The sequence below is a fragment of the Herpailurus yagouaroundi genome, unplaced genomic scaffold (genome assembly GCF_014898765.1).
Source record: "Herpailurus yagouaroundi ecotype Mexico unplaced genomic scaffold, PumYag 142, whole genome shotgun sequence".
Classification (NCBI taxonomy): domain Eukaryota; kingdom Metazoa; phylum Chordata; class Mammalia; order Carnivora; family Felidae; genus Herpailurus; species Herpailurus yagouaroundi.
The window spans coordinates 51,163,225-51,188,538 of record NW_024412397.1 but is presented as its reverse complement, the minus strand read 5'-3'; the positions used below and the strand labels follow the sequence as shown (position 1 = coordinate 51,188,538).

The following is a 25,314-nucleotide window of genomic DNA, read 5'->3' as shown; positions in this document are numbered from 1 at the left end:
AACTCTGAAAAACAAAAAGAAAACCTTAAAAATTATTAACAGAAAAGAGTAAGAAATGAGACTGATATTAGATCTCTCATGTCTGTGGGCACACAAAAATAGTGGAAAAGTAACTACAAACCTCTGGGGAAAAAGCACTCTGACTTTAACATTTCCCATCAAAGCAGTTCTGAAACAGTACCAAACATGGCAGCCTTTCTCAATCAAGACTCTAAGTGCCTGGAAGATAGGTACTATGTCTTGTTCACTAATGACTACACCAGCTATAAGCTAGACAACTTCACAAATACCTGACAAGTATTCACTTCAGAGAAATTTAGAAAACCTTCTGTTACTCTCAGGTTTCTGTATAATCCTCTCTCCTCTCTATTGCCCAGTTCTATCAAAGCATTTCACAAGCCACTAAGGAAAAAAGAAGAAGAAGAAAAAAAAAAAAAAAATCAACATTCATAAAGCTGGCTAAGAATTCAAATTGCAATTTAGAATTCTATCCTACATTAACAAGCGGCAATGTATATACCAAGACAGTTGTAATAAATTTAGTGAGAATTAAGTGACATATTTTTTAAGTTATACATTTATATTCACTGAGGAGAAAGGATCTTCATTTAAAGACTATTTCACAGGTTGTCAAAACACAGGTAACTGTTTACTCTTTTTTCTTTTGTATAGTGGTATAAAAATTATTCACCAGCATAAGGACAAATCAATACAAATAAAGGTATTTATTTCTAGACTAGAACTGAGAGTTCTGAAATAAATCTTATTACATACATCATGGTCAACTGATTTTCAATAAAGGTGCTAGAGCAATTCATCAAGGAAAGAGTCTTCAGCAAATGAAACTCAAAAAACAGGATATCCATTTGCACAAGAATGAGATATCAACTTCCCACCATACATAAAAATTAACTAAAAAATAGATTAGAGACCTAAATTTAAGAGTTAAAATTATGAAGCTCTTAAAATATAGGATTAAATATTTGTGACCTAGGATGAGGCAACAGTTTCATATGTAAGATACACACACACACACACACACACACACACAAAATTAAACTATATCAAAATTAAAACCTCTTGTGTTACAAAACAGTAACATCAAGAAAGTGAAGACAACTCACAAAATGAAAGAAAATCTCTGCAAATTATCTGAAAAAGGACTTACATCCAGAACATGTAACTTACACACTTGTAACTGAACAATCAAAAGACAAACCATTTAAAACACAGGCAAAGGGGGCACCTGGGTTGAGTGTCCAACTCAGCTCAGGTCATGATCTCGCTATTTGTGAGCCTCATGTGAGGCTCAATGCTGTCAGCACAGAGCCAGCTTCAGATCTTCTGTCTCCCTCTCTCTCTGCCCCTCCCCTACCCACACGCACACATGCACTCTCTCTCAAAAATAAACATTAAAAAAAAAAGATTAGAGTTAAAAAAAATAAAACACAGGCAAAGAATTTGAACAGACGTTTCTCCAAAGAAGATATACAAGCCAATAAATACATGAAAAGATGATCATCACTAGTCATTAGGTAATTACAAACAACAACTACAATGAGATACCATTTTACATTTAGGATGACTATAATCAAAGACATTTGAATAAAAAGACTGGCATGGAGGTGGAGAAATTGGAACTCTCTTACATTGCTGGTCAGAAGAGAAAATGGTGCCAAGCAGTTTGGCAGTTCCACAAAATGCTGTTAACAAAGAGTTACTACATGACTAAGTAATCCACTCATAATCAAAAGAAATGAAAACTGGTCTGCACAACAACTTCTCCCTGAATGTTCATGGTAGGTAACATTATTATAACAGCCTCAAAATGGAAACTAATCAAATGTTTATCAACAGATGAACAGATTAACATAATATGGTATGTCCATAGAGCTGAATATTCAGCCATAAAAAGGAATGAAGTACTGACATATACTACAACATGAATAAACCCAGAAAATATATTATGCTAAGTAAAAGAAACCAGTCACAAAAAATTACTTACTGTATGATTCCATTTATATCAAATGTCCAGAATAGGCAAATGGATAATACAGAAAGTAGATAAATGGTTGCCTAGAGCTGGAGGTGGGAAAGGTAAAAGGAGTGACTGCTCAGGAATATGTTTCTTTCAGGAAGGAAGAAAGTAATCTAAAATTAGACTGTGATAATGGCTGTACAATCTTGTGAATATAATAAAGACCATTTAATCAAATACTTTAAACAGATGAATTGTACAATAAATGAGCATCTCAAATAAAGCTGCTAAAAAAACTATACACACAATGATACACTAAACACTACTCACCCAAATGTGAACCTCCCTTACCTACCAACAGGATTACAGCATTTCTCTTCTGTCTTACCTTTTAAGGGCATCTTTGAGTTCAGGCACGGAACGAATACACTGAACTGTGGCATTCATGTAACAAGTGTTACCAAGGTTTGTCAATCCACATGGCAATTCCATCTGATAAAGAAAAGGATTAATTCATTTTTATAAATGACATAGCATGTATAAAATCCCTAAAATTTACACTTTGAAGTACAATTTACCAACTCATACCAATTTATATTCCACCTTCACCCGGAAGTAACAATGTCTTATATCCCACAACAGAAATGTGTACTTGCAACATGCTGACTAATACTGTGTTTTTAACTCCCTTCTTGAAAATAATAAGAGAACAATCCTACCCGTCTTGCCCACCTTTGCAGGCTTATCATTAGAATGGGGTAACAAAGTATACATAGAAACACTTCAAAAAAAGAAAAAATAACACTATAAAAATGCTCAATGATAAAAAAATAACATTTGACAAGTTTGTGTTAACCAGTTTTTTTAAAACAATATTGCAATTTAGGATACATTGTATGTATTTTCAACAAGGAAAATTTTAAGAATTTAAACAATCCAGCATTTAAACTACTTATCGTCTTTAAGCCTGTTTTCCCATAAAATAATAGCAGTTAGCATAACACTTATTAAAGATACTATTGACTTTGCATTGAATTATCCAATTATACAAGGACTCCTCAAGCCAGTTTCAAAAATAAAACCTTTTACTACTAACAACATACATCTTAATATTAACAATTAAATCTTTAAAACATTTAGATGCTACTTTCTGAAAGGCATCCTAGTAACTGTAGCAATCAAATATATAAAACGTGGTATGTCTTACCGCAGATGCTAACTGTTCTTCAGTCATGTCTTCTACAAAGACAGTCTTAGCTGAGGGCTCCTCAGGAAGAGCATCTGCTGACCCCATCATTAGTAGAGTCATTCCCTATTTTTAAAACAAAAAAATTTAATTTCATAAAGATGCTCAAATGATGTGTACATCCAATAAAAGAAAACAGGTACAAAAAAAAAAAAAAAAACCCACATACTCTATGCTTGTATTTGCCAGAAAAGGTAAATCTACAGAGACACCAAGTAGACTAGTGGTTGCTAGGGCTAAAAAGTAGAAAGAGGGAGTGACTTTTAACACACACCCGTTTTTTCCAAGGGTGATGGAATGTTCTAAAATTAGACTGTAGTGAAAGTTATACAACTCTCATCAATATACTAAAAATTACTGAGTTATTAAAAAAAAAAAAATTTCTGAGCTGGCTGCTTCAGACCAGAGGTCACCTGCTTATCTGCAAAGGGGAGTGAAGAAACCAGAATGGTGGAACATCTGTATCTTAATTGTGGTGGTGGTTACAGGGCTCTATAAAATTAACCAAATTCAAACTGTACACTAAAATTTTACAGGTGAATTTTAATCCATATCAATCAATTATGCCTCAATGAAGCTAGGGGAAAAATAAACACTGTCATAAAGACAGGTGAGAATGGGGGCACCTGGGTGGCTCAGTTGGTTAAACGCCCAACTTCGGCTCAGGTCATGATCTCACTGTCCATAAGTTCAAACCCTGCATTCAGCTCTGTGCTGAAAGCTCAGAGCCTGGAGCCTGCTTCAGAGGCTGTGTCTCCCTCTCTCTCTGGCCCTACCCTGCTCACACTGTCTCTCTCTCTCTCTCTCAAAAATAAACATTAAGACAGGTGAGAATGTTTACAATACTGGAGTGGAGGGAATTCTTGAAATGCTCATTTAGTGGAATCATTTCTCCCCATAACAAACTAAGCACAGGTAAGATTCTTTCTGTAAATGTCTATTTCTAACTGTAACAATTATTTACATTTGAATAGAATTATTTTGAGAGCATCAAACCCTCCATTATTAAAAATCATCAAACACATAAGTTAGTTCAAAATATCCAATTTTATAATTCTACATTGTCAGCCTAAGGGAACATTTATATTCAATAATATGTAACATTCCATACAATAAGAACAATATCCCCTCAAATCTCGTAATCCTGAAATGTGAACAATGTCTTACTACAGAAGACATGAGTGCATAAGAAGAGTAGGGAGATTTTAAGAAAAAAAAAAAAAAAAAAAAAAAAAAGGAAGGCACCTGAGTGGCTCAGTCGGTTGGGCATCCGACTTCAGCTCAGGTCATGATCTCACGGTTTGTGAGTTCAAGCCCCGCGTTGGGCTCTGTGCTGACAGCTCAGAGTCTGGAGCCTCCTTCAGATCCTGTGTCTCCTTCTCTCTCTGCCCCTTCCCAACTTGTGCTGTCTCTCTAGGTCTCTCAAAAACTAAATAAATGTAAAAAAAAAAAAAAAAAAAAAAAAATTTAAAAAAAAAAAAGCCAGAAGTAGAAGTTAGAAAAAAAGAAGATGAATATTTCTACATGAGGATTAAAATTAGAAAATTAATAAGGCTGGGGCACCTAGCTGGCTCAGTCAGTGGAGCATGCAACTCTTGATCTCGGGACTGTGAGTTTGAGCCCCATGTTGGGTATATAAGTTAAAAATAAAGCCTTTAAGAAAATTAATAAAGTTGGGAATGCAAGCTTGTGCAGCCACTCTGGAAAACAGTATGGAGGTTCCTCAAAAAACTAAAAACAGAACTACCCTACGACCCAGCAACTGCATTACTAGGCATTTATCCAAGGGATACAGGTGTGCTGTATCAAAGGGACACATGCACCCCCATGTTTATAGCAGCACTATCAACAATAGCCAAAGTATGGAAAGAGCCCAAATGTCCATCGATGGATGAATGGATAAAGAAGATGTGGTGTGTGTGTGTGTGTGTGTGTGTGTGTGTGTGTGTATACACACACACACACACACACAATGGAGTATTACTCAGCAATCGGAAAGAATGAAATCTTGCCATTTGCAACTACATGGATGGAACTAGAGGGTATTATGCTAAGTGCAATTAGTCAGAGAAAGACAAAAATCATATGACTTCACTCAGATGAGGACTTTAAGAGACAAAACAGATGAACATAAGAGAAGGGAAACAAAAATAATATAAAAACAGGGAGGGGGACAAAACATAAGAGACTCATAAATATGGAGAAAAAACTGAGGGTTACTGGAGGGATTTTGGGAGGGGGGATGGGCCAAATGGGGAAGGGGCACTAAGGAATCTACTCCTGAAATCATTGTTGCACTATATGCTAACTAATTTGGATGTAAATTTAAAAAAATAAAAAATAAACTTAAATACAAAGAAAGAAAATTAATAAAGTTAACAAACTCAGTCTTCATAGTACCTATGTTGAACTCCAATAACCTTCACTCCATCACCTGTTATTTTTAACTTAAGCTTTCTGTAAGATAATGGCAAAGCAATACTAAACCATCACTAAAGAATCTTTTTCCAAAGACAACTATCCTAAGAAAACCAAATACTTAAATATACTTGCAATAATTTTAGAAATATAATAGAAAAGAAAAAAATATTTAAAAAAGTAAACCTAACAAGATATATGTACTACTTTAATTAAAAAAAAAACCTATAAAGCTTTAGAGATACAAAAAAAAAAAACAAAAACAAAAACAAAAACCATACCTAAATAATAAACTGAAGGTAATGATTGATGTAGAGAACAAAGTTAAAAAGAAATATAGAAAAAAATGAAAATTCCTTACAATTTATAGCCCACTGACAAGTACCCGAGACAGTAAGAGGAACCTTCCTCAAGGAGCTTATTAGCTGCCTCAGTGTTTATACATTGCTATAGGCAAAAGGCAACCTTAGCTTGACATTAGCCTGACCTCCAGGATCCTATAAAGAAATTCCTTTGGAATCTTCCTTTCTCTCTATCCCCCTCCCAAGCTGTATGTTAGCAATCATCTTCCAAGCGTGTAGCCCACTGATATACATCTAAAGAGTCTCATGACCAAGTTTTACTAGACAGTAGTGAAAAACCTTATCCTAACAGCCCCTTAAGGTCCTAGAAGCCTTGCTTCCAAATTCCTTAGAGACTTATACTATCCCTAAACCCCTCGCAACTTGAAAGTATGTATCTGTCACTCCTCACCATCTCAGTGCCACTCTCTCTGCCCACAGATCCTGCCCTGTGCTTTAATAAAACCACCCCTTCTGTATCAAAGACATGTAAAGAATTCTTTCATGACCTATCACTCCTGAACCCCAACACTTTCACAGCACTATCCAATTTCTAAACTGGAAACAGTACTGTAAAGATGTGATTCCAAATTATTTCTTTCTGAAACTTTACAAAAGGATTCATTCATGTAGCAAGTTTATACCCATAATAATAGCTAAGAAATTTCTAAAGAATAAAGACTAAAGAAAATAGATTATGCAATGAAGAATGTTGAGGAAAACTAAACAATAATTTAGAAAAAAAAAATAATCAGTTCTCACCTCATGGTATGCCATACCCGAAATGAATTACAAATTAAAGATGTAAAAAATGAGATAATTACACAAACATGTAAGTGAATCCAAAATATATCTTGCTTTCCTGGAAGATTTTCTAAAATTGACATAAAAGATGAAAGAACTAATGTCACTGACTGCAAAAATCTTGAAAACTTCCAAGTTTAAATTACCAGTCAAAATTTAAAAGGAAAAACTAGAAAAAAAAATTACACTATAAAAAAGCACCTAGGGGCGCCTGGGTGGCGCAGTGGGTTAAGCGTCCAACTTCAGCCAGGTCACGATCTCATGGTCCGTGAGTTCGAGCCCCGCGTCGGGCTCTGGGCTGATGGCTCAGAGCCTGGAGCCTGTTTCCGATTCTGTGTCTCCCTCTCTCTCTGCCCCTCCCCCGTTCATGCTCTGTCTCTCTCTGTCCCAAAAATAAATAAACGTTGAAAAAAAAAAATTAAAAAGAAAAAAAAAGCACCTAAAAAAAAAAATCAGTAAGGCAAACACACAATAAAAAAATTGGGCAAAAGAGATAAATGTTAAACAAGCAAAAGGCTTAAAATAAATTAATAATAAATTAAGCTAGAAAAAGCATACATTAAAACCAAAGTAGGGGCCCCTGGGTGGTTCAGTCAGTTAAGCGTCCAACTCTTGATTTTGTCTCAGATCATGATCTCACAGTTTGTGAGACGGAGCCCCACTTTGGGCTCTGTGCTGACAGCGCGGAGTCAACTTGGGGTTTTCTCTCTCTCTCTCTTTCTCTCTCTCTTTCCCTCCCTCCCTCTATCCCTCCCCTGCGCATGCTGTCTCTTTCTCAAAACAAATAAATTTAAAAAAAGTAAAAGAAGGAAATGAAGCAAAGAAGTGAAAACATTAAAATAATAAGTGAACAAGCAAAGTTGATTCTTCTGTGGGGGCGGGGGTATCAATGAAATTGACACAAACCTGTGGGTAGATAATGAAAAAAGTAAGAGAAACCACAATTTGCCAATACAAGAGAAAAAAAAGAGAGAGAAAATAGCACTACAAACCCTAGAATTAAAGGATATTAAGAGTATATTATGCCAATCAAGTCAACAATTTAAACTGTAAATTAAATGGACCAATTCCTTAACAGATACTAATTGCCAAAACTCATGTAAAAGAAAATTTACCATCTGAACAGTACCATATTTATTAAATACATTAAATCTTAACTAAAAGTCTTCCCACAAAGAAAGCTCCAAGCTTCACTGGAGAATTCTATGAAACGTGTAAAAAATCTTTCAGAAAAGAACTTCTTCAAACTAATGATGAACATCTGTAAAACAACTCCAGCCAAGACTGGAGATTTTTCTCCTAAGATTCAGGGAAAAAGCAATGATGTCTACTATCAACCACTTCTACTCAACACTGCTGAAAATCCTAACCAGTGAAATAAAGCAAAGAAAAAAAGAGAAATAAAAGGGGAAATTGAAAAGGAAAAAATAAAACCATTCTTATTTGCAACATGACTGTATACCAACCTACATTATCCTAAACCCCAATATGTAAAAATCAGCAAAATCACAGGACACAAGATCCATATACAATAATTAATTCTACCTCTATATATTAGCAATAAGCCGAAAGATGACATTTGAAAAACACCTTTATGATAGCATCAAACCATGAAATACTTACTGACATTTAACAAAACATGTATAAGCCCCTATATTGAAAATATAAAACACTGTTTTGAGAAATTTTAAGATCTAAATAATGGAGAGGTATATACCTTGCTTGTAAACTAGAAGACTCGATATTAAGATGTCCCAATTTGAGGGGTGCCTGGGTAGCTCAGTCAGTGAAGCATCTGACTCTTGATTTTGGCTCAGGTCATGGTCCCACTGTTAATGGGAATTCTCTCTCACCCTCTCTCTCACCCCTCCCCACTCTCTCTCTCTCAAAATAATAAGCTTAAAAAAAAAAGTCCCAATTTGATATACAGTATCAATGTAATTCCAATCAAACTCCCAGCAGACTCTTAGAAAATAAGCTGAATCTAAAAAGTGCAAAGGACATGCAAGGATCTTAGAATAGCCAATAGTTTTGAAAAAGAAGAACAATATTACTGGATTTCACGTCTTGAATAATCAAGACTGTGGGAAGTGAATATTGGTATAAAGGTACATATACACACACCAACAGAATAGAATCCAGAAACAGACTTACATGTGCTCTCACCAGTGAACACTCATATGGGAAAAAAAAATAAACCGCCAACCATTAGTTAACAACAAACACAAGAGTCTGCTCAAAACAGACGATATACCTAAATATAAAAGCTAAAACTTGTAAAAGTTTTAGAAAACAGAAGTCTCTTGTGACCTTGACACATGCAAAGACTTCTTAGATGGGACACAAATAGTCAAAACCATAAAAGAAACTGATAAATTATACTTCAACAAAATTTAAAACTACTCAACAAAACACGTTAAGATAAAAGACTAAAAAACACAAACTAGGAGAAAATATCACAGCACATGTATCTCACAAAAGACTTGATTCCAATATACATAAAGAATATACAAAATGCAAAGAGATTTAAAAACGGGGGGGGGGGGGGCGCCCGAGTGGCTCAGTCGGGTGGATGTCTGATTTTGGCTCAGGTCATGATCCCACATCATGAGTTCAAGCCTCCCATCAGGCTCTGTGCTGACAGCTCAGAGCCTCAAGCCTGCTTCAGATTCTGTGTCTCCCTCTCTCTCTGCCGCTCACCCACTCAAGCTCTGTCACTGTCTCTCAAAAATGAATAAACATTAAAAAAAATTTTTTTAAAGAATACACAAAATGCAATTAAGAAAATAATCCAATTAAAAATAGGTCAAGATTTGAACAGATGTTTCACAAACAGAAGATAAACAAGTTGCCCATAAGCTCATGAAATCTGTTCAATATCATTAGTCATCACATAAATGTAAACTAAAACCACAAGAGAGCATCACTATACACCCACCACAAAGGTGAAAAGAAAAATAACTGACAACAATCAAATGCTGTGATGATGCAGAACAAATGGATCCATCATACATTGTTCACAGGAATGTACGATGGTACAACCACCACTATGGAAAGTATTTGGCAGTTTCTTACAAAGTTAAATATATAGCTTATCCACATGATCCAGCAATTTCACTCTTAGGTATTTACTCAAGGAAAATGAAACTATGCATCACTCGTAGGTATTTACTCAAGGAAAATGAAGGTTCACTGCAGTTTTGTTCATAATAGTCAAAAAGTATAAACACAAATATCCATCAAGAGAGGAAAAGATACAGGGCACCTGGGTGGCTGTGTCGGTTAGGGGTCCAACTCTTGGTTTCAGCTCAAGTCATGATCTCACAGTTCCTGAGATAGAGCCCCGCATTAGGCTCTGTGCTGAGTGTGGAACCTGCCTGGGATCCTCTCTCTCCCTCTCTGCCCTCCCTCATACACATGCACCCTCTCTCTCTCAAAATAAATGAACATTTAAAAAAAAAGAGAGAAAGATGGATACACACACACACACACACACACACACACACACACACAAATTCAAGGAACCAAAACTGTATAATGGGCAAAGCTACCCAATATATGTTTAACTGTAGTCTCAAAAAAGGAGAGGGGCACCTGGGTGGCTCAGTTGGTTGAGCGTCTCTTATTTCAGCTGGGATCATGATCTTAGTTTGTGGGTTCGAGCCCTACATGGGGCTCCTCCACAGTGACAGTGGGAAACCTGCTTGAGATTCTGTCTCTCTCACTCTCTCTCTCAAAATAAATAAACATTTAAAAAAAAAAAAAAGAGTGAAGGAAGGGCACACAGAAAACATACTTAAAGAAACAGCTGAAACTTTTCCAAATGTAATAAAAACTAAAAACCCACAAATTCAATAAGCTCAAACAGAACATAAAGAAAACCTCTCCAAAACACGTAATTGCTGAAAAGCAACAATGAGAAAAACCTCAAAAGCATCAGGAAAACTAGAACCATTACATGCAAAGGAACAAAAGAATGACAGCAACTATGCAAATCAGAAAAGTTTTCATGTACTGAAAAAGTGTTAATCTAGAATTCTATACCTATCAAAAATGTCTTTCAAAATGAAGGTGACATAAAGAAAGAGCTCTTCAGAAAAACAAAATGAGCTGTGAGAAAAATTATAGATATGCTCTGCAAGAAATGTAGAGATTCTTCAGGCAGGAGAAAATGGTATCTGCTGGAAATTTATATTTGGATCCAAGGGGAAGAATGACAAAAATGGTAAATATGACTTTTATACATTTTTAACCTCTTTAAATGATAACTATTTAAAGCAAAAATAGGAATCAAGTGTAAGATTTCTAACATGTAGAAATAAATTGTATGACAATAGCAGCAAAGACCAGAAAAATGGAAGTATACTATCAGAAAAATCTTACATTATACTTGAAGTCATTTGTTATTTAAGGCAGATAAGTTAAAGATATGTAATATAAATCCTAAAGCAGCAGTTCAAAAACATCATCTTAGGACTCTTTATACTAAGAGGCAGCAAACTTTTCCTATTAAGGGCTATACAATAAATACTGTAGGCTTTCTGGGCCGTACACAGCACATACAACAAGGGTCAATGAATTTCAGAGGACCGAAATAATATTGGTATGTTATGGGACTGTAACAGAATCAAATTAGAAATGAATAACACAAATATACTAGAAAAAGGCCCAAATAACTGGAGATGAAACAACATAGTTCTAAACAATCAGTCAAAAAAACAAATAAAATATTTAACTGCATAATAAAAACATAGTATACCAAAAGTTGTGGATACAACCACAAGTAATTAAAGATAAATAATTTTAAGTGTCTACATGAACAAAGAAGATATAAAAAAAGTCCATGATTTAAGCACACATCTTAAAAAGCAATGAAATGAAGCAATGTAAATCCAAGGTAGGAAAAATGGAAATAATTTAAAAAGTAGGTATCAATAAAATAGAAAATAGGTAATATATCAACAAAGTCAAAAATTGAAAAGATTAACTGATAAATCCTTAGCAACACTAACCACCCTCCCCCCCAAAAAAGCAAAGACACATTAGTATCAGGAATGAAGAGGGGGAATATCAACAAATAAAGATAAATACAGAAGAATAATTAATGACTATTCTGGCAATGACTATTATGCCAATAAATTCCATATATTTAAACAAATTTTCTCAAAGAGAAAAATCACCAAAATGGACATAAAAAAGAGAAAATCTAAATACCCTGTATCTATTAAAGAAACTGAGTATTAATCAAATTCCAACATAGAAAATCCAGGTCCAGATAATTTATCCATGAATTCTATCAAGTACTTACAGAAATAATACTAATCTTACACAAACTCATTTAGAAAAGAAAGGGGAGGGAATACATCCCCAAATAAAAAAACTAATATTCCTCATGAACATATATATGAATATCCTTTTTAAAAAAAATGAAGGACGCCTGGATGGCTCTGTTGGTTGAGCATCCAACATCAGCTCAGGTCATGATCTCATGGTCTGTGAGTTTGAGGCCTGAGTCAGGCTTTGTGCTAACAGCTCAGAGCTGGAGCTGCTTCAGGTTCTGTATCTCCCTCTCTCTCCGCTCCTCTCCCACTTGCGCTCTCTCTCAAAAATAAACATTAAAAAAATAGTAATAATTTAAAAATGAGAAAATAAAATCCAGCAATATATAAATGAGATAAATACATGATTTAATGGGTTTGTCCCATTCTCCAAGTGTTTGTCAACCCCTCTAAAATTCTTTCACAGAGTCAACACAATCAAAGCTGTTTTCATAATACCAAGGAAGTTACTGTCCCTTGTTCATTGTGCAGACACTTGCACTAATAGTGCAAAAAATTTTAACAGTTTAACACATATCAAAGTAATGACATCAAATGAACTGGTAAAGATGATTATTAAATCTCAACCTTTGAGTACATTCCTTTTTCATATTCTGTGCTATGGAATGGAAAGCATCCAATAAAAAAAATTTAAAAAAAAAAAAAAACTTAACTTCTAGCAACCAAGATCTCCTTCAGGAGGTGAATAAACTGTGGTATATCCAGAAAATGGACTATTATTCATCGCTAAAAAGAACTGAACTATCAAAGCCATGAAACGACATGAAGGAAACTTAAATGTAGATTACTAAGTGAAAGAAGTCAATCTGAAAAGTCCACATACTGTAGGATTCCAATATGGGACATTCTGGAAAAAGGCCAAACCATGAGACAATGAAAATATCAATGGTTATCAGAGGGTTGAAGGGAAGAAGGGATCAGGCACAGCATACAGAATTTGGGAGTTGGGGGGGCGGGGAACAGTAAAACTATTCTGTAATGATACCATATTAGGGAATACATGTCATTATACATTTGTCCAAACTCACAGGATGTGGAACACCAAGAGTGAAACCTAATGTAAACCATGGATTTGGGTACCAATGATGTGTCAATGCATGCTGATCAATTACAACAAATGTGCCAAATTATGTGTAGGGGATGTTGGTAATGGAGAAGGCTCTGCATGTGTAGGGAGGAGGATATGTGGGAAAGCTCTGTATCTTCCACTTAGTTTTTGCTATGAACCTAAAACTGTTCTAAAAAACAAAATCTATTTAAAAAATAAAATCAATGAAAACAACACATCTGCATACCAAAGTATGATTATTTTCTTCAGGATAAGCTTTCATAAACATCTGAGTTGCAAACTAGTTCTAGCAACTAGTTCGTTGCTTTCTTTTTAATTTTTTTTAATGTTTATTTTTGAGAGAGAGAGAGAGAGAGAGAGAGAGAGAGAGAGACACACAGAGAGGGGGGGGGGAGGGGCAGAGAGGGAGGGAGACACAGATTCCAGAGCAGGCTCTAGACTCTGAGCTGTCAGCACATAGCCCGATGCAGGGCTGGAACTCATGAACCGTGAGATCATAACCTGAGCCAAAGTTGGATGGTCAACCAACTGAGCCACCCAGGCACCCCTGGAGTAGTTGCTTTTGTAATGAAATACCATTTTTACTTACAACAACTACAAATTATGGGTTTTTATACTTGACTATTTAGCCAATATTTTCTCAAAAATAAATGAAGTGAGCTTGATGCCTTAGGAAAAACTGACTATAGTTGATGACAAAATTAGAGCTTCTGAGTGAAAATTAGAATGTTACATCTGTCACTAGGTACTTGGCAGCTCTATGTACTGTTGAGGTTGGTGGTGATATTAATGAATGCCATTTTTTGGTATTGTATATTAAAATACATTAACATATGTAAGATCTAAAAAACTTAGGAAACGAGTATTTTCCAAATGACCAATACATGATGTTACAAAATCATGCACAAGAATTAAGATCCATTGTAAGTGCAAAACAGACAAATAGATGTTTATGTTGGAAAGGTCACTGATGTGGTTTCTACCACAAACTAACCAATTATAAACTATCACATGTTAAGTTCTGGTGTACTAGGAAAGAAGAATGTTCACGATTTTATCTTAAAAGACCACTCCCTTTGCCCACTATTTGACTATGTGAGGCCAGAGTTCTTATAAATACTTCAACCAAAACAACATATCACAACATACTGAATGCAGAAACAAATATGAGAGTTCAATTATCTTCTAATTAAGCTAGCTTTTAAAGAGATTTGCAAAAACATAGAACACTGCCAGTCATTGCATGTATTTTTTGGAAAACATTAAAAAAAAAAAAATTAACATGTAATGCGTCTGTTATTGTTATTTCTAAATAGTTTAATTTCAGTTTTAATTTCTAATATATCAATAGATATAACTCACATATATAAAACTCTTTGGGGTTTAGAAATAATAATAGAGTATAAATGGGGTCACAAACACCAAAAAGTATGAAAGCCACACATCCCAGGAATGCCAGGTTTAACAATTAAAAATCAAGAAGACTAACCAGATTATCAGAATAAAGTAGGAAAACCATATGACCTTTTTAATAACCACAAAAAGCACTTAACAAAATTCAACAGCCATTCATAATTTAAAAGGTCTTCATGAAATGAGTGAGCTAGGATAAAACAAAGATGCCCATTTTCATCACTTTCTATTCAACAATGTGTTAGAAGTCCTAGCCCAGGGAAGTACGGCAATAAAAAGAAACAAATCTTAAAGACTGGAAAGGAAGAAGTAAAAATAACTCTATTTGCAGAAAACATGCGTATGTACATAAAAAGCCCCAAGGGGATCTAGAAAGTAACTACTCAAAGTATTAAGTGAATTCAGTAAGGTCAGGATAAAAACAAACCGATCTACCCATGAACTCGAAAACAAAATTTTTTTTAAATATCATTTTCAACAGCCAAGAAACACTACATTCCAAGAATCTAACAAAAACCATGAAGATCTCTATCTACACAGAGAAGCGACACAATTCTAAGAGAATATAAAGGCCTAAATAGAGTACATCATAGTTAAGCATTTTAATACTCAATAGGAAGATGCCCATTCTCCCCAAAATGAACTACAGAACCAATACAATCTCAAAATTCCAGGAGTCCGTTTGTAAAAATTAACAGACTTATTCTAAAATTATAAGAAAATGCAAAGAAGCTAAAATATTCTGGCAGAGGTTGGAGAACTTAATCTCATTTCAAGACTTACAAATTTTAGTAACTAAGTTGTAATCAAATGTATCAATGACACAGGAGTCCAAAAATAAAACTCCAAGTGATTTTCAAGAAAGACTCCAAGATGAGTCAACGGGAAAAGGAAAGTATTTTCAACAGATAGTGCTGGAACATATACATATATATATGGAAAAAGGCATTTAGAATGTATTTTGGTATAATAATAAAGAAATTGCATTATAATAAGTGTTATGATAATACTTACATTTTTTATTTTGATGTTTCCCCAATCATCATCCTGTTTTGAAGACAAATAAAAAACATTTAACCACAGCTGTATAAATTGAACATATTCTAATAATCAACTAATTTTAAAGGTATCCAGGGGCACCTGGGTGGCTCAGTCAGTTAAGTGTCTGACTCTTGACTTCAGCTCAGGTCATGATCTTACAGTTGATGGATTCAAGCCCCATGTTGGGCTCTGCACGGACAGTGTGGAACCTACTTGGGATTCTCTCTCTCTTCTCTCTCTGCCCCTCCCCCGCTCTCTCTCAAAAGAAATATACTTTAAAAAACAAACAAAAAAAGCTACTCCAAAACAGTTTTTTCTTTATGTACATTTTACTTAAAATTACTATAATCAAAAATACTTGGGGGGGGGGGGTGGCACCTGGCTGGCTTAGTGGGTTGAGCATCCCAACTCTTGATTTCAGTTCAAGTCATGATCTCACAGTTCCTGGGATGGGGGCCCCACTTCGGGCTCTGCACTGACAGTGGGAGCCTGCTTGGGATTCTCAGTCTCCCTCTCTCTCCTGCCCCTCCTCCACTCTCACACACAAGGGAACACATGCACAGTCTTAAAGCCAGTAAGTCTAACAATTGCTTAAACTACAAAAGCCACAATATAAAAGACAATAAACCTAACAGTTCCAAAAAGACTAAAAAACATTTAATTGATGACAGATACTAATTTTTTTGCATGTTTGTTGCATGTATGGAACTAGCAAAGCTAATAACTAGCTTACAGGACAGGAATGAAGAGTAATTTATAAAATAAGATCTACATAATTAGAACAATTATATAATTTATTACCAAAAGTAGGAGATTCTTAGGAATCAAAGTGCTATTAAAAATTATACCAGGGGGGTGCCTGGGTAGCTCAGTTCGTTAAGTGTCTAACTTCCAACTTTGGCTCAAGTCATGAGTTTGAGCCCCGCATCAGGCTCTCTGTTGTCAGTGCAGAGCCCACTTCAGATCCTCTGTCCCTCTCCCTCTCAGCACCTCCCCCACTCACACTCTCTCCCCCAAAAATAAATAAACATTAAGAAAAAATTATACCAGGATTACCAAAGGCAAACTAACCCTTAATAATATCTGCTGTGTCTACAAATGTTTGTCATATCCTAAATTTCACATCTATGAAGCAATTAAATACTTTCACCTCAATATATTCAATTAAAACCAGGTATTTTTTTTCATGCCATGATTGGCCCACAGGTATTTTGCCTAACCTCAGTACTTTTCCTTTTTTTTTTTTTTCTTCCAAGACTTATTTAAACTCAAGTTAGTTAACATAAAGTGTAGTATTGGTTTCAGGAGTAAATTTAGTGATTCATTCATCATTTATATACAACACCCAGTGCTCACCACAAGCACCTCCTTAATGCCCATTACCCATTTAGCCCAACCCTCCCACGAACCTCCCCTCCTACAACCCTCAGTTTGTTCTCTAAAGTGAAGAATCTCTTATGGTTTGCCTCCCTCTGTTTTTATTATTTTATTTTTTCTTCCCTTCACCTATGTTCATCTATTTTGTTTCTTAAACTCCACATGTTACTCCTTCCCTTTTACTGAAGATGCCAGGCACTCAATATGCTTCCCTTTGATGGTGCCACTAATTAGCTCTCTGGACACCCTGCTTCAAAGCACAACAGTAACTTCCTAAATGCCCTTCTCAGTTTAAGGGTTATTACTACAAATCATAAGGAATGGTAACTATATATGCTCCCTCAGATCACTTAGTTATCTGAGCTCACACAAAATTGGAAAATGAACCCAGATCTGCCTGACTTGTAAATCTTCTGGTGCCTTACTATATATTACTTAAATCTCTCCGACACTGGGGTGCCTGGGAGGCTCAGCTTGTTAAAGATGGACATGAGCTCAGGTCATGATCTCACGGTACGAGTTCGAGTCCCACATCAGGCTCTCTACTATGAGTGCAGAGCCCACTTCTGGATCCTCTGTCTCCCTCTCTTTCTGCTCCTTCCTCCTTCCCTCTCAAAAATAAACACTTAAAATAATAATAATCTCTCTGATGCTAAGTTTTCTCATTTATGAAATTATAAAACACATTTATTCTCATTTTTAAAATACATATAGGTGAGAATTAAAGAAAATAAAAGCCTGGAACAGAGTAAGTATTCAGTAAGTGATAACTATTAGTAGTCAGTTTCATTTAATTACCATTTTTCTGTAATTCTCCACAGTATACCACCAGTATACAGCTCACCACAAATTAGGTTACCAACCTCCCTAATGACCAAAAGCTCATACTGTAACTTGGAGGGAAAACAATGTTTTCTTCACCAACATCTCTTACTGCCCAGCTTACAGGGGCAACCAAGCCCTATCTCTATAGTTACCTACAGCTCTTCAGTATTTCATACCTAACTCTTGAGGATAGTACCTTTTTAAAACTATACTTACATAGTATTACAAACAATAATACTTGCATCTTTTTGTGGCCCATCACCAATGATGCCAGTAAGCTTAAACTCATAATTGTAGTCAATGTGATCATTCCAAGGGAAAATTATGTTCCCTGCTCTTTTTAAGCAAAATTTTTTGTCACCAAGTAGGTGTTAGATAGTAATTACTCTTAAGTGATAGGAGCTCCTTTTTAATGAGTAGAATGCAAAACAGGCCAAAAGAAAAAATTAACAGTTTTCCAGTATTCCAGAACTGGGGCTTTGGTAAAGATGTTGTAATACTTTGATTTACAACATTTGAATGTATGTACAAAAATACCTTGTGGTCTTTTCCTTTTAAGCAACTTCCATATTTCTAACAGAGATAAAATTTTCTCCACTCCTATAACAGAAAATTACTAAGGATATATACACAGATTTTTGTATTTGTCTAAACAAAATACTTTTAACACACCCTCACAGGAAAAAAATCCAAACAGAGATACATGGAAAGTTCCACACTCCTCTGACCCCCCAGGAGTATTCTGATACAATGCATTTTAAAATAAAAATTTTGATGATGCTTTAATGTTCTTTCCTACACTAACATGAATAAAACCACTTTAATCTCATAGACTATATACTCTCACCAAATAAAATACCTCAACTGCTGCATTTTCTGGTCTTTCCAGTCATTATATAGTATCATATAATGAAAATTTGGACTTTACCTTCAACGTTCCTCCTTTCACCATAACTTTCTGTCTGGCCGGCTGGACTCCAGTCAGTGCAAAAAGCTGAGCCTTGAACACCATTGGAGGTTCATCAGTGTTCAATTCTACACCTTCAAACTTCTCCTTTCCCCATTTCACAGTAACTGGAAATAAAACCATAATTTACTTTTTTAATTTATAAAATAACACGACTTTAGATTTAGAAGATCCCCAGGGAAGCTATTAGTTTGGCTTTCAAGAACTAGCCTGTCATTCCTCTTAATATGCTCACAATGCCTACCTTTTCAGGAATGATGTGAATGCAGTAGGTCCTGAATAAAATTTAAGTGAATCTAACCCAACTTCCTACTTGACACAGAAATGGGGTCTTAACATGACTGATTCACTAACATCACAAAATAGTAAATATTCAAGTCTTCTGAATCCTACCCTAATAATCTCAGCAAAATATGATCACACTGAAATACTTCCCAGAATGAGGTTCAAGGACTTCAAAATATGTTTAACTAAGCAACTATTAAAATTAGTACATACAACTGGAATAGAAAAAGAAAGTTTAGAAAGATAATTTGAGAGAAGAAAAAAATGCTTGTAAAGATAAAGCATATTTAAAACAGGTCAAGGAATACAGATTCTGGATTATAAGAAAAGCTCCATGGGAGAATTGAAAGGTGTGGTTCCTAAGCCAGAAGTGGTCAAATATTAAGAAAAATCCAAAGATACAATTAAATTATTAAAGAATCCTACTTTAATCATTTGGATGGCTATTAAAAAAGAAGAAGAGAAAGAAAATACCAAGTGCTGCTGAGGATGTAAATAAACTAGAACCCTTTATATTCCTGATGGGAATATAAAATACAGTACAGCCACTGTGGAAAAGGTATGGAGGGTCTTCAAAAAATTAAACTTACCATGTGATCCAGCAATTCCATTTCTAAATATATACCCAAAAGTGTGAAGCAAGGACTCAAATGAATATTTGTACACCCAGTGTTTACAGAGCATTATTCTAAATAACCCAAAAGATGTGAGCAATCCAAGTGTCCATCAACAGATGAACAAAATACGGTACAGACATACAATGGACAGTATTCAGCTTTAAAAAGTAATGAAATTCAGGGGTGCCTAGGTGACTCAGTCAGTTGAGCATGTGACCCTTGATTCAGGCTCAAGTCATATCCCAGGGTCATAGGACTGAGCCCCAGATCAGGCTCCCTGCTGAGCATGGAGCCTACCTACGTTTCTTTCTCTGTCCCTCTACCCCTCTCCCCACCTTGTCTATGCGCGTACTCTAAGATAAAAAAAATTAAAAGTAATGAAATTCTTACACCTGCTATACAACATGGATGATACACTAAGCAAAATAAGCCAGATACAAAAGGACAAATACTATGATTTCCCTTATGTAAGGTACCTACAGTAGTCAAATTCATAGAGACAGAAAGTAGAATGGAGGCCGCCAGGAGTTGTGGGTGAGGGGAAATGGCAGAGTTATTTTTAAAAGGTACAGAGTTTCAGTCTAGGAACATGAAAAAGTTCTGAAGGTAGACAGTGATGATGGTCACACAACGTGAATGTACTTAATGCCAAAAAAAAAGGTACACTTAAAAATGGTTAAAATAGGGGCACCTGGGTGGCTCAGTCGCTTAAGTGTCCGACTTGGGCTCAGGTCAAGATCTCATGGTTTGTGAGTTCAAGCCCTGCATCAGGCTCTATACTGTCAGTGCAGAGCCTGCTGCTTTGGATCCTCTGTCCCCAACTCTCCCCCCAATGTTGTGCATGTGCACACACTCTTCTCTCCCAAAAATAAATATTTTTTAGGGGTGCCTGGGTGGCTCAGTCAGTAGGGCGTCTGACTTCAGCTCAGGTCATGATCTCATGGTTTGTGGGTTCTGGCGCCACATCGGGCTCTGTGCTCACAACTCACAGCCTGGAGCCTGCTTCGGATTCTGTGGTCTCCCTCTCTCTCTACCCCTACCCCACTCACATTCTGTCTCTAGCTCTCAAAAATAAATTAAAATGGTAAAAAAAAAAATGTTTAATAAACATTTTTTAAAATAGTATTTTATGTTACATATATTTATCATGATAAAAAAATTTCAATCTGCCTCAAAAAAGAGCTAACTTTTAAAATACTTAAAAAGAGGGGCCTGGGTGGCTCAGTCAGTTAGGCGTCTGACTTTGGCTTGGGTCATGATCTCACGGTCCTGGAGTTTGAGCCCCACATCGGGCTCTGTGCTGGCAGCTCAGAGCCTGGAGCCTGCTTTGGATTCTGTGTCTCCCTCTCTTTCTCTCTACCCCTCCCCCACTCACGCTCTGTCTCTGTCAAAAATTAATAAACATTAAAAAAAAATTAAAATACATAAGAAGTAATAGTTGGTTTCCACTGAAAACTTCACACCTATTCAAATGAAAATCTCACAATAGTTGTCTGTTTTCCTGTAAGACCAAAATATGAACAACTAATCCTTACTATAAATCACAATTCTTTCACCAATTCAATTAATGTGTTTAGCATTCATTCAATAAGCCCAGTAACAAGTATTTGGGAGACTCTATGAACCTTGAATCTAGTAAGAAGAGAGACTGGAGGAGAAAAAGTTAAAATAATTAACAATACCATATAAATATTATAAATGCTCCAAGATCACAAAGGAAAGCTTCATGAGTGAAGAACAATTTCCTGGAAAAAGTGATAACTTTTAGTTACAACTATCAACTTTAAAAAAAATTTTTTTTTTAATGTTTATTTTTGAGACAGGGAGAGACAGAGCATGAGCAGGGGAGGGGCAGAGAGAGAGGGAGACACAGACTCCAAAGCAGGCTCCAGGCTCTGAGCTGTCAGCACAGAGCCCTACGCGGGACTCAAACTCACAGAGTGCGAGATCATGACCTGAGCTGAAGTCGGATGCTCAACCAACTGAGCCACCCAGGTGCCCACAACTTTTTTTTTTTTTAACATGTTTATTTATTTATTTTTGAGAGACAGCACACACGCAAGCCGGGGAGGGGCAGACAGAGAGGGCGAGAATCCCAAGCAGCCTCCAGGCCAGCTGCACAGAGCCCAATGAGGGACTTGATCTCATAAGCCATGAGATCATGACCTGAGCTGAAATCAAGAGTCAGATGCTTAACTAATAGTTATAGGGGTGCCTTTGGCTATCAACTTTGAGTTGAGTCTCAAAGAAAAAATTAGATGTTATCCAGACACTTTGGATATATAAGCATTCCTGGAAAAGATAAGAAAAACATCAAAAGCGTAAAACTGCATTATGTGTTCTGAGATTTAAGTAATTCCCAGAGGGGTAAGAAGCTGGAACTGGAAACTGGCCAAGGATCAAGTCAAGAAAGATAAATAAGTCATGCTAAAACATACAGGCATTGGGCTTTATGTTATAGAAATGTAAAATTCCTGAAAGGCTTTTTTAAAGGCCACTTCAGTCTATTTTGAACATTGTTATCACTCTAGCAGCAGGTGGGGAAATGGGTTTGAAGAGGGCACAACTGTAATCTTGAAATAAGCAAGGAACATAAAACAATAGCACAAGAAAAAAACAAGACAAAACCAAAACAGTATTAGAAATAATGAAGAAGAGGGGCGCCTGGGTGGCGCAGTCGGTTAAGCGTCCGACTTCAGCCAGGTCACGATCTCGCGGTCCGTGAGTTCGAGCCCCGCGTCAGGCTCTGGGCTGATGGCTCGGAGCCTGGAGCCTGTTTCCGATTCTGTGTGTCCCTCTCTCTCTGCCCCTCCCCCGTTCATGCTCTGTCTCTCTCTGTCCCCCAAAAAATAAATAAACGTTGAAAAAAAAAATTATAAAAAAAAAAAAAAAAAAAAGAAATAATGAAGAAGAGGGGCACCTGGGTGGCTCAGTTGGTTGAGCGTGCGACTTGGCTCAGGTCATGCTCTCACGGTTTGTGAGCTCAAGCCCCATGTCTGGCTCTGTGCTGACAGCTCAGAGCCTGCAGCCTTCTTCAGATTCTGTGTCTCCCTCACTCTCTGCCCCTCCCCTGCTCATGCCTTGTCTCTCTCTCTCTCTCTCTCTCTCTCTCTCTCTCTCTCAAAAATAATTTAAAAAAAAATTTAAGAAATAATGAAGAACCCATCTGAAATTGACTTAGCTGTGTCACCATGAACAAGTTACTTTAATTTTTTGCTCACCCATCAAAGAGAATCCTACCAGTATCACAGGATTATGTTGAAGATTGAAACAAAGCAACGTTATAAAAACACTAGCTTTGTGCCAGGTATACATATTAATTTTTATGGCACTTATCCTTACCCATATACAAATCTGGATATTTAATTTTTTACTAAAACTTATGAAATGGTACTTAAAACGTTCTCATTTTAATATAGAGGTTTTTGCAGAACCTGATATACAGAATCTCAAAATGGAGAAGTCAAAAGGAAAGGAAGAAAGGAAGAAACCTTGGAAATCTACCCCAATTCTCTCATTTTGGAAATAAGGAAAAAATATGATTAAATATTTAAGATAGAACTTAATGTTTAAGATAGAAAGTTTGGTGAATATTAAGTATTTTTGAGGGGAACAGAGATGTTGGTAGTGTGTTTACATATTAGCATACACTGGTATTTATTGCCATTACTTAATTGATAACCCCTCAGTTCTACATTGCATAAATAGAATATTTCAAGTACCATTCTACTGTTAATCGTGGCTTTAGAAAGACATAGAGCAATCATTTAAGCATTCAAGATTCTAGAACATCAAGAATCAACCTCAAGATTAAACATTATTCCTTTGTTTCATACCATTCTTTGAAAATGCTGAATCTTCAATAAAGGAATCATGATAAAGTCAGGAATGGCCAATGAATCACACATCCATAGCTAACCGAAGCCACTACATACATTTCAGGTGCCATTTTGAATAAGACTAAGAAACAGCAAGGGCCATTAACTAAGTGAAAATGTGATCCCTGGCCAATACCTTGGAGCAAAATAAAATAAAACAAAAACTGTCAAACGCCATTTAAAAGGAAATGACGCCTGTGGATATCTGTATTCATCTAAGTCTCAACGCTAACGCTATGCTTCAGACACAGAAGCCCAATGTAACGTCTGATGAAATGAAAGCAAAGCAAAAAGTTCGCAGTATGCCTCAGGATAAAACTGAAATTGGTATAAAAAGGGTGCCTGAGCCAAAGGCTGCAAAGGGTAAGCTATGGGAAGCTACTGACAGAAACCCCAAGCACGATGAAAGCTAACCTTCCATCTCCAGTCCTTCCATCCCGCCCTTACCTCTCCCTTCCACAGCTACCACTAATGAGCCCAAGAAAAGCCCCGCTACACCTCTAGCCTGCTCCCGGGTGCCTCAGGACACACCCTCACCTCTCCCGGTTCACTAGGACAGCGACAGAAACTATTCTGCAGAGTCACCACTCCAAGTAACTGACTTGCGCTCCCCATCTCCACTCCCCCACCCACCCAGGGCCAGGAGGGGCAGCAGTCCCTCAAGCTGCAGAGCTCAGAAATAGCGGGCAGAGAGAAAGGGGCCAGGGTCATCGCCACGCCGCAGTCACCCCGACGCACGCCTTCCCGATCCCCTCCCCCGTCCCGTGCTCAGCCGGGTGCCCGGCCTGAAGGCCAGGCCTACTCAGAGGCCTAGCACAGAACGGAACCGCAGGGCGAGCAGAGAGCTCACCTGAATAAAGCGGCATGGCGGCACAAAGGGCGGCGGCGGCGGCGCAGGAAGGCTGGGCCTGGCAAGGGCGTCGAAGGGAAAGGGACGCGATGAAGCTGTGGCGGCGGCCAAGGCGGAGGCGCGGTAGTGGCGGCAGCACGGGTGCGACGAGAGTCTCATTCAAACCGGCCACTGACGATGACGCAGCAACACGCAGTTTACCCGCCCACGGAGCCACAGGGCAACTGCAGGAGAAGACCCGGCGCAGAGCCGGCGAGGCGGGGCCTACTGGATGGAAAGCCAGGAGAGGCGGGGGCGGGCAAACGCGAGCCTGTGGCCCCTGCACCAGTACAGGTGCACGCCTGCGCAATGCACGCCGCTGCTCAGCGCCCACCTCAAAGTGGGCCTGGCCTCGCCCTGCCTGGTCCCCGCCGGAGTGCAGAGTTGGTTTTCTGGCGGCTGTCTTTTTTAAAAAGTCTTTCTCCCTTTTTTTGAAAGAGTGGTTCGGCTCGAGACGGGCATTTTTTTTCTTGTTAATATAGGCGGGAGAAGAGCTGAGAGAGGCCTCGCTCCGCCCCTCACCTGAGTCTGTCTGCTTATTAATAAAAATATCCAACTCTCCCTCTCTGGATTTTGTGACAAATGCGTGTCAAAAAGCTTTGCATACTGCGGAGATAGGTCAGCCTTGATTGTAACGTATTACTGTTGTTTTTAACAACCGTTTCAGACCCTAGGTTGGATCCAGTAAGATAGAAAAAATGCCCTAAGATAGTCGGGAGTTACCTGTAGCCCTCCACTTATTGGTCTTGGACCTGTTCCCCCAGGAAACAGAGAGAATTTGAATACATGGTTTCTGAGGCCTCTTCAAACTCTAAATTATCCTGGGA

The 25,314-nt window shown here is 37.2% G+C and overlaps 1 protein-coding gene across 1 annotated transcript in view; it reads right to left on the bottom strand.

Annotated features, from left to right (window-relative positions):
• The window catches only part of USP14 (ubiquitin specific peptidase 14), a 48,342-nt gene extending 23,646 nt beyond the window's left edge, over positions 1 to 24,696 (bottom strand). Inside the window, exons 1-5 of the mRNA XM_040479264.1 lie at positions 24,449 to 24,696; positions 18,780 to 18,925; positions 15,623 to 15,655; positions 3,186 to 3,290; positions 2,367 to 2,470 (exon numbers count right to left, since the gene is read on the bottom strand). Coding sequence (XP_040335198.1) covers positions 2,367 to 2,470; positions 3,186 to 3,290; positions 15,623 to 15,655; positions 18,780 to 18,925; positions 24,449 to 24,464 — 404 coding nt within the window. The 5' untranslated portion in view covers positions 24,465 to 24,696. The remainder of the gene's footprint in view (positions 1 to 2,366; positions 2,471 to 3,185; positions 3,291 to 15,622; positions 15,656 to 18,779; positions 18,926 to 24,448) is intronic.
• Between the last annotated feature and the right edge of the window lie 618 nt (positions 24,697 to 25,314).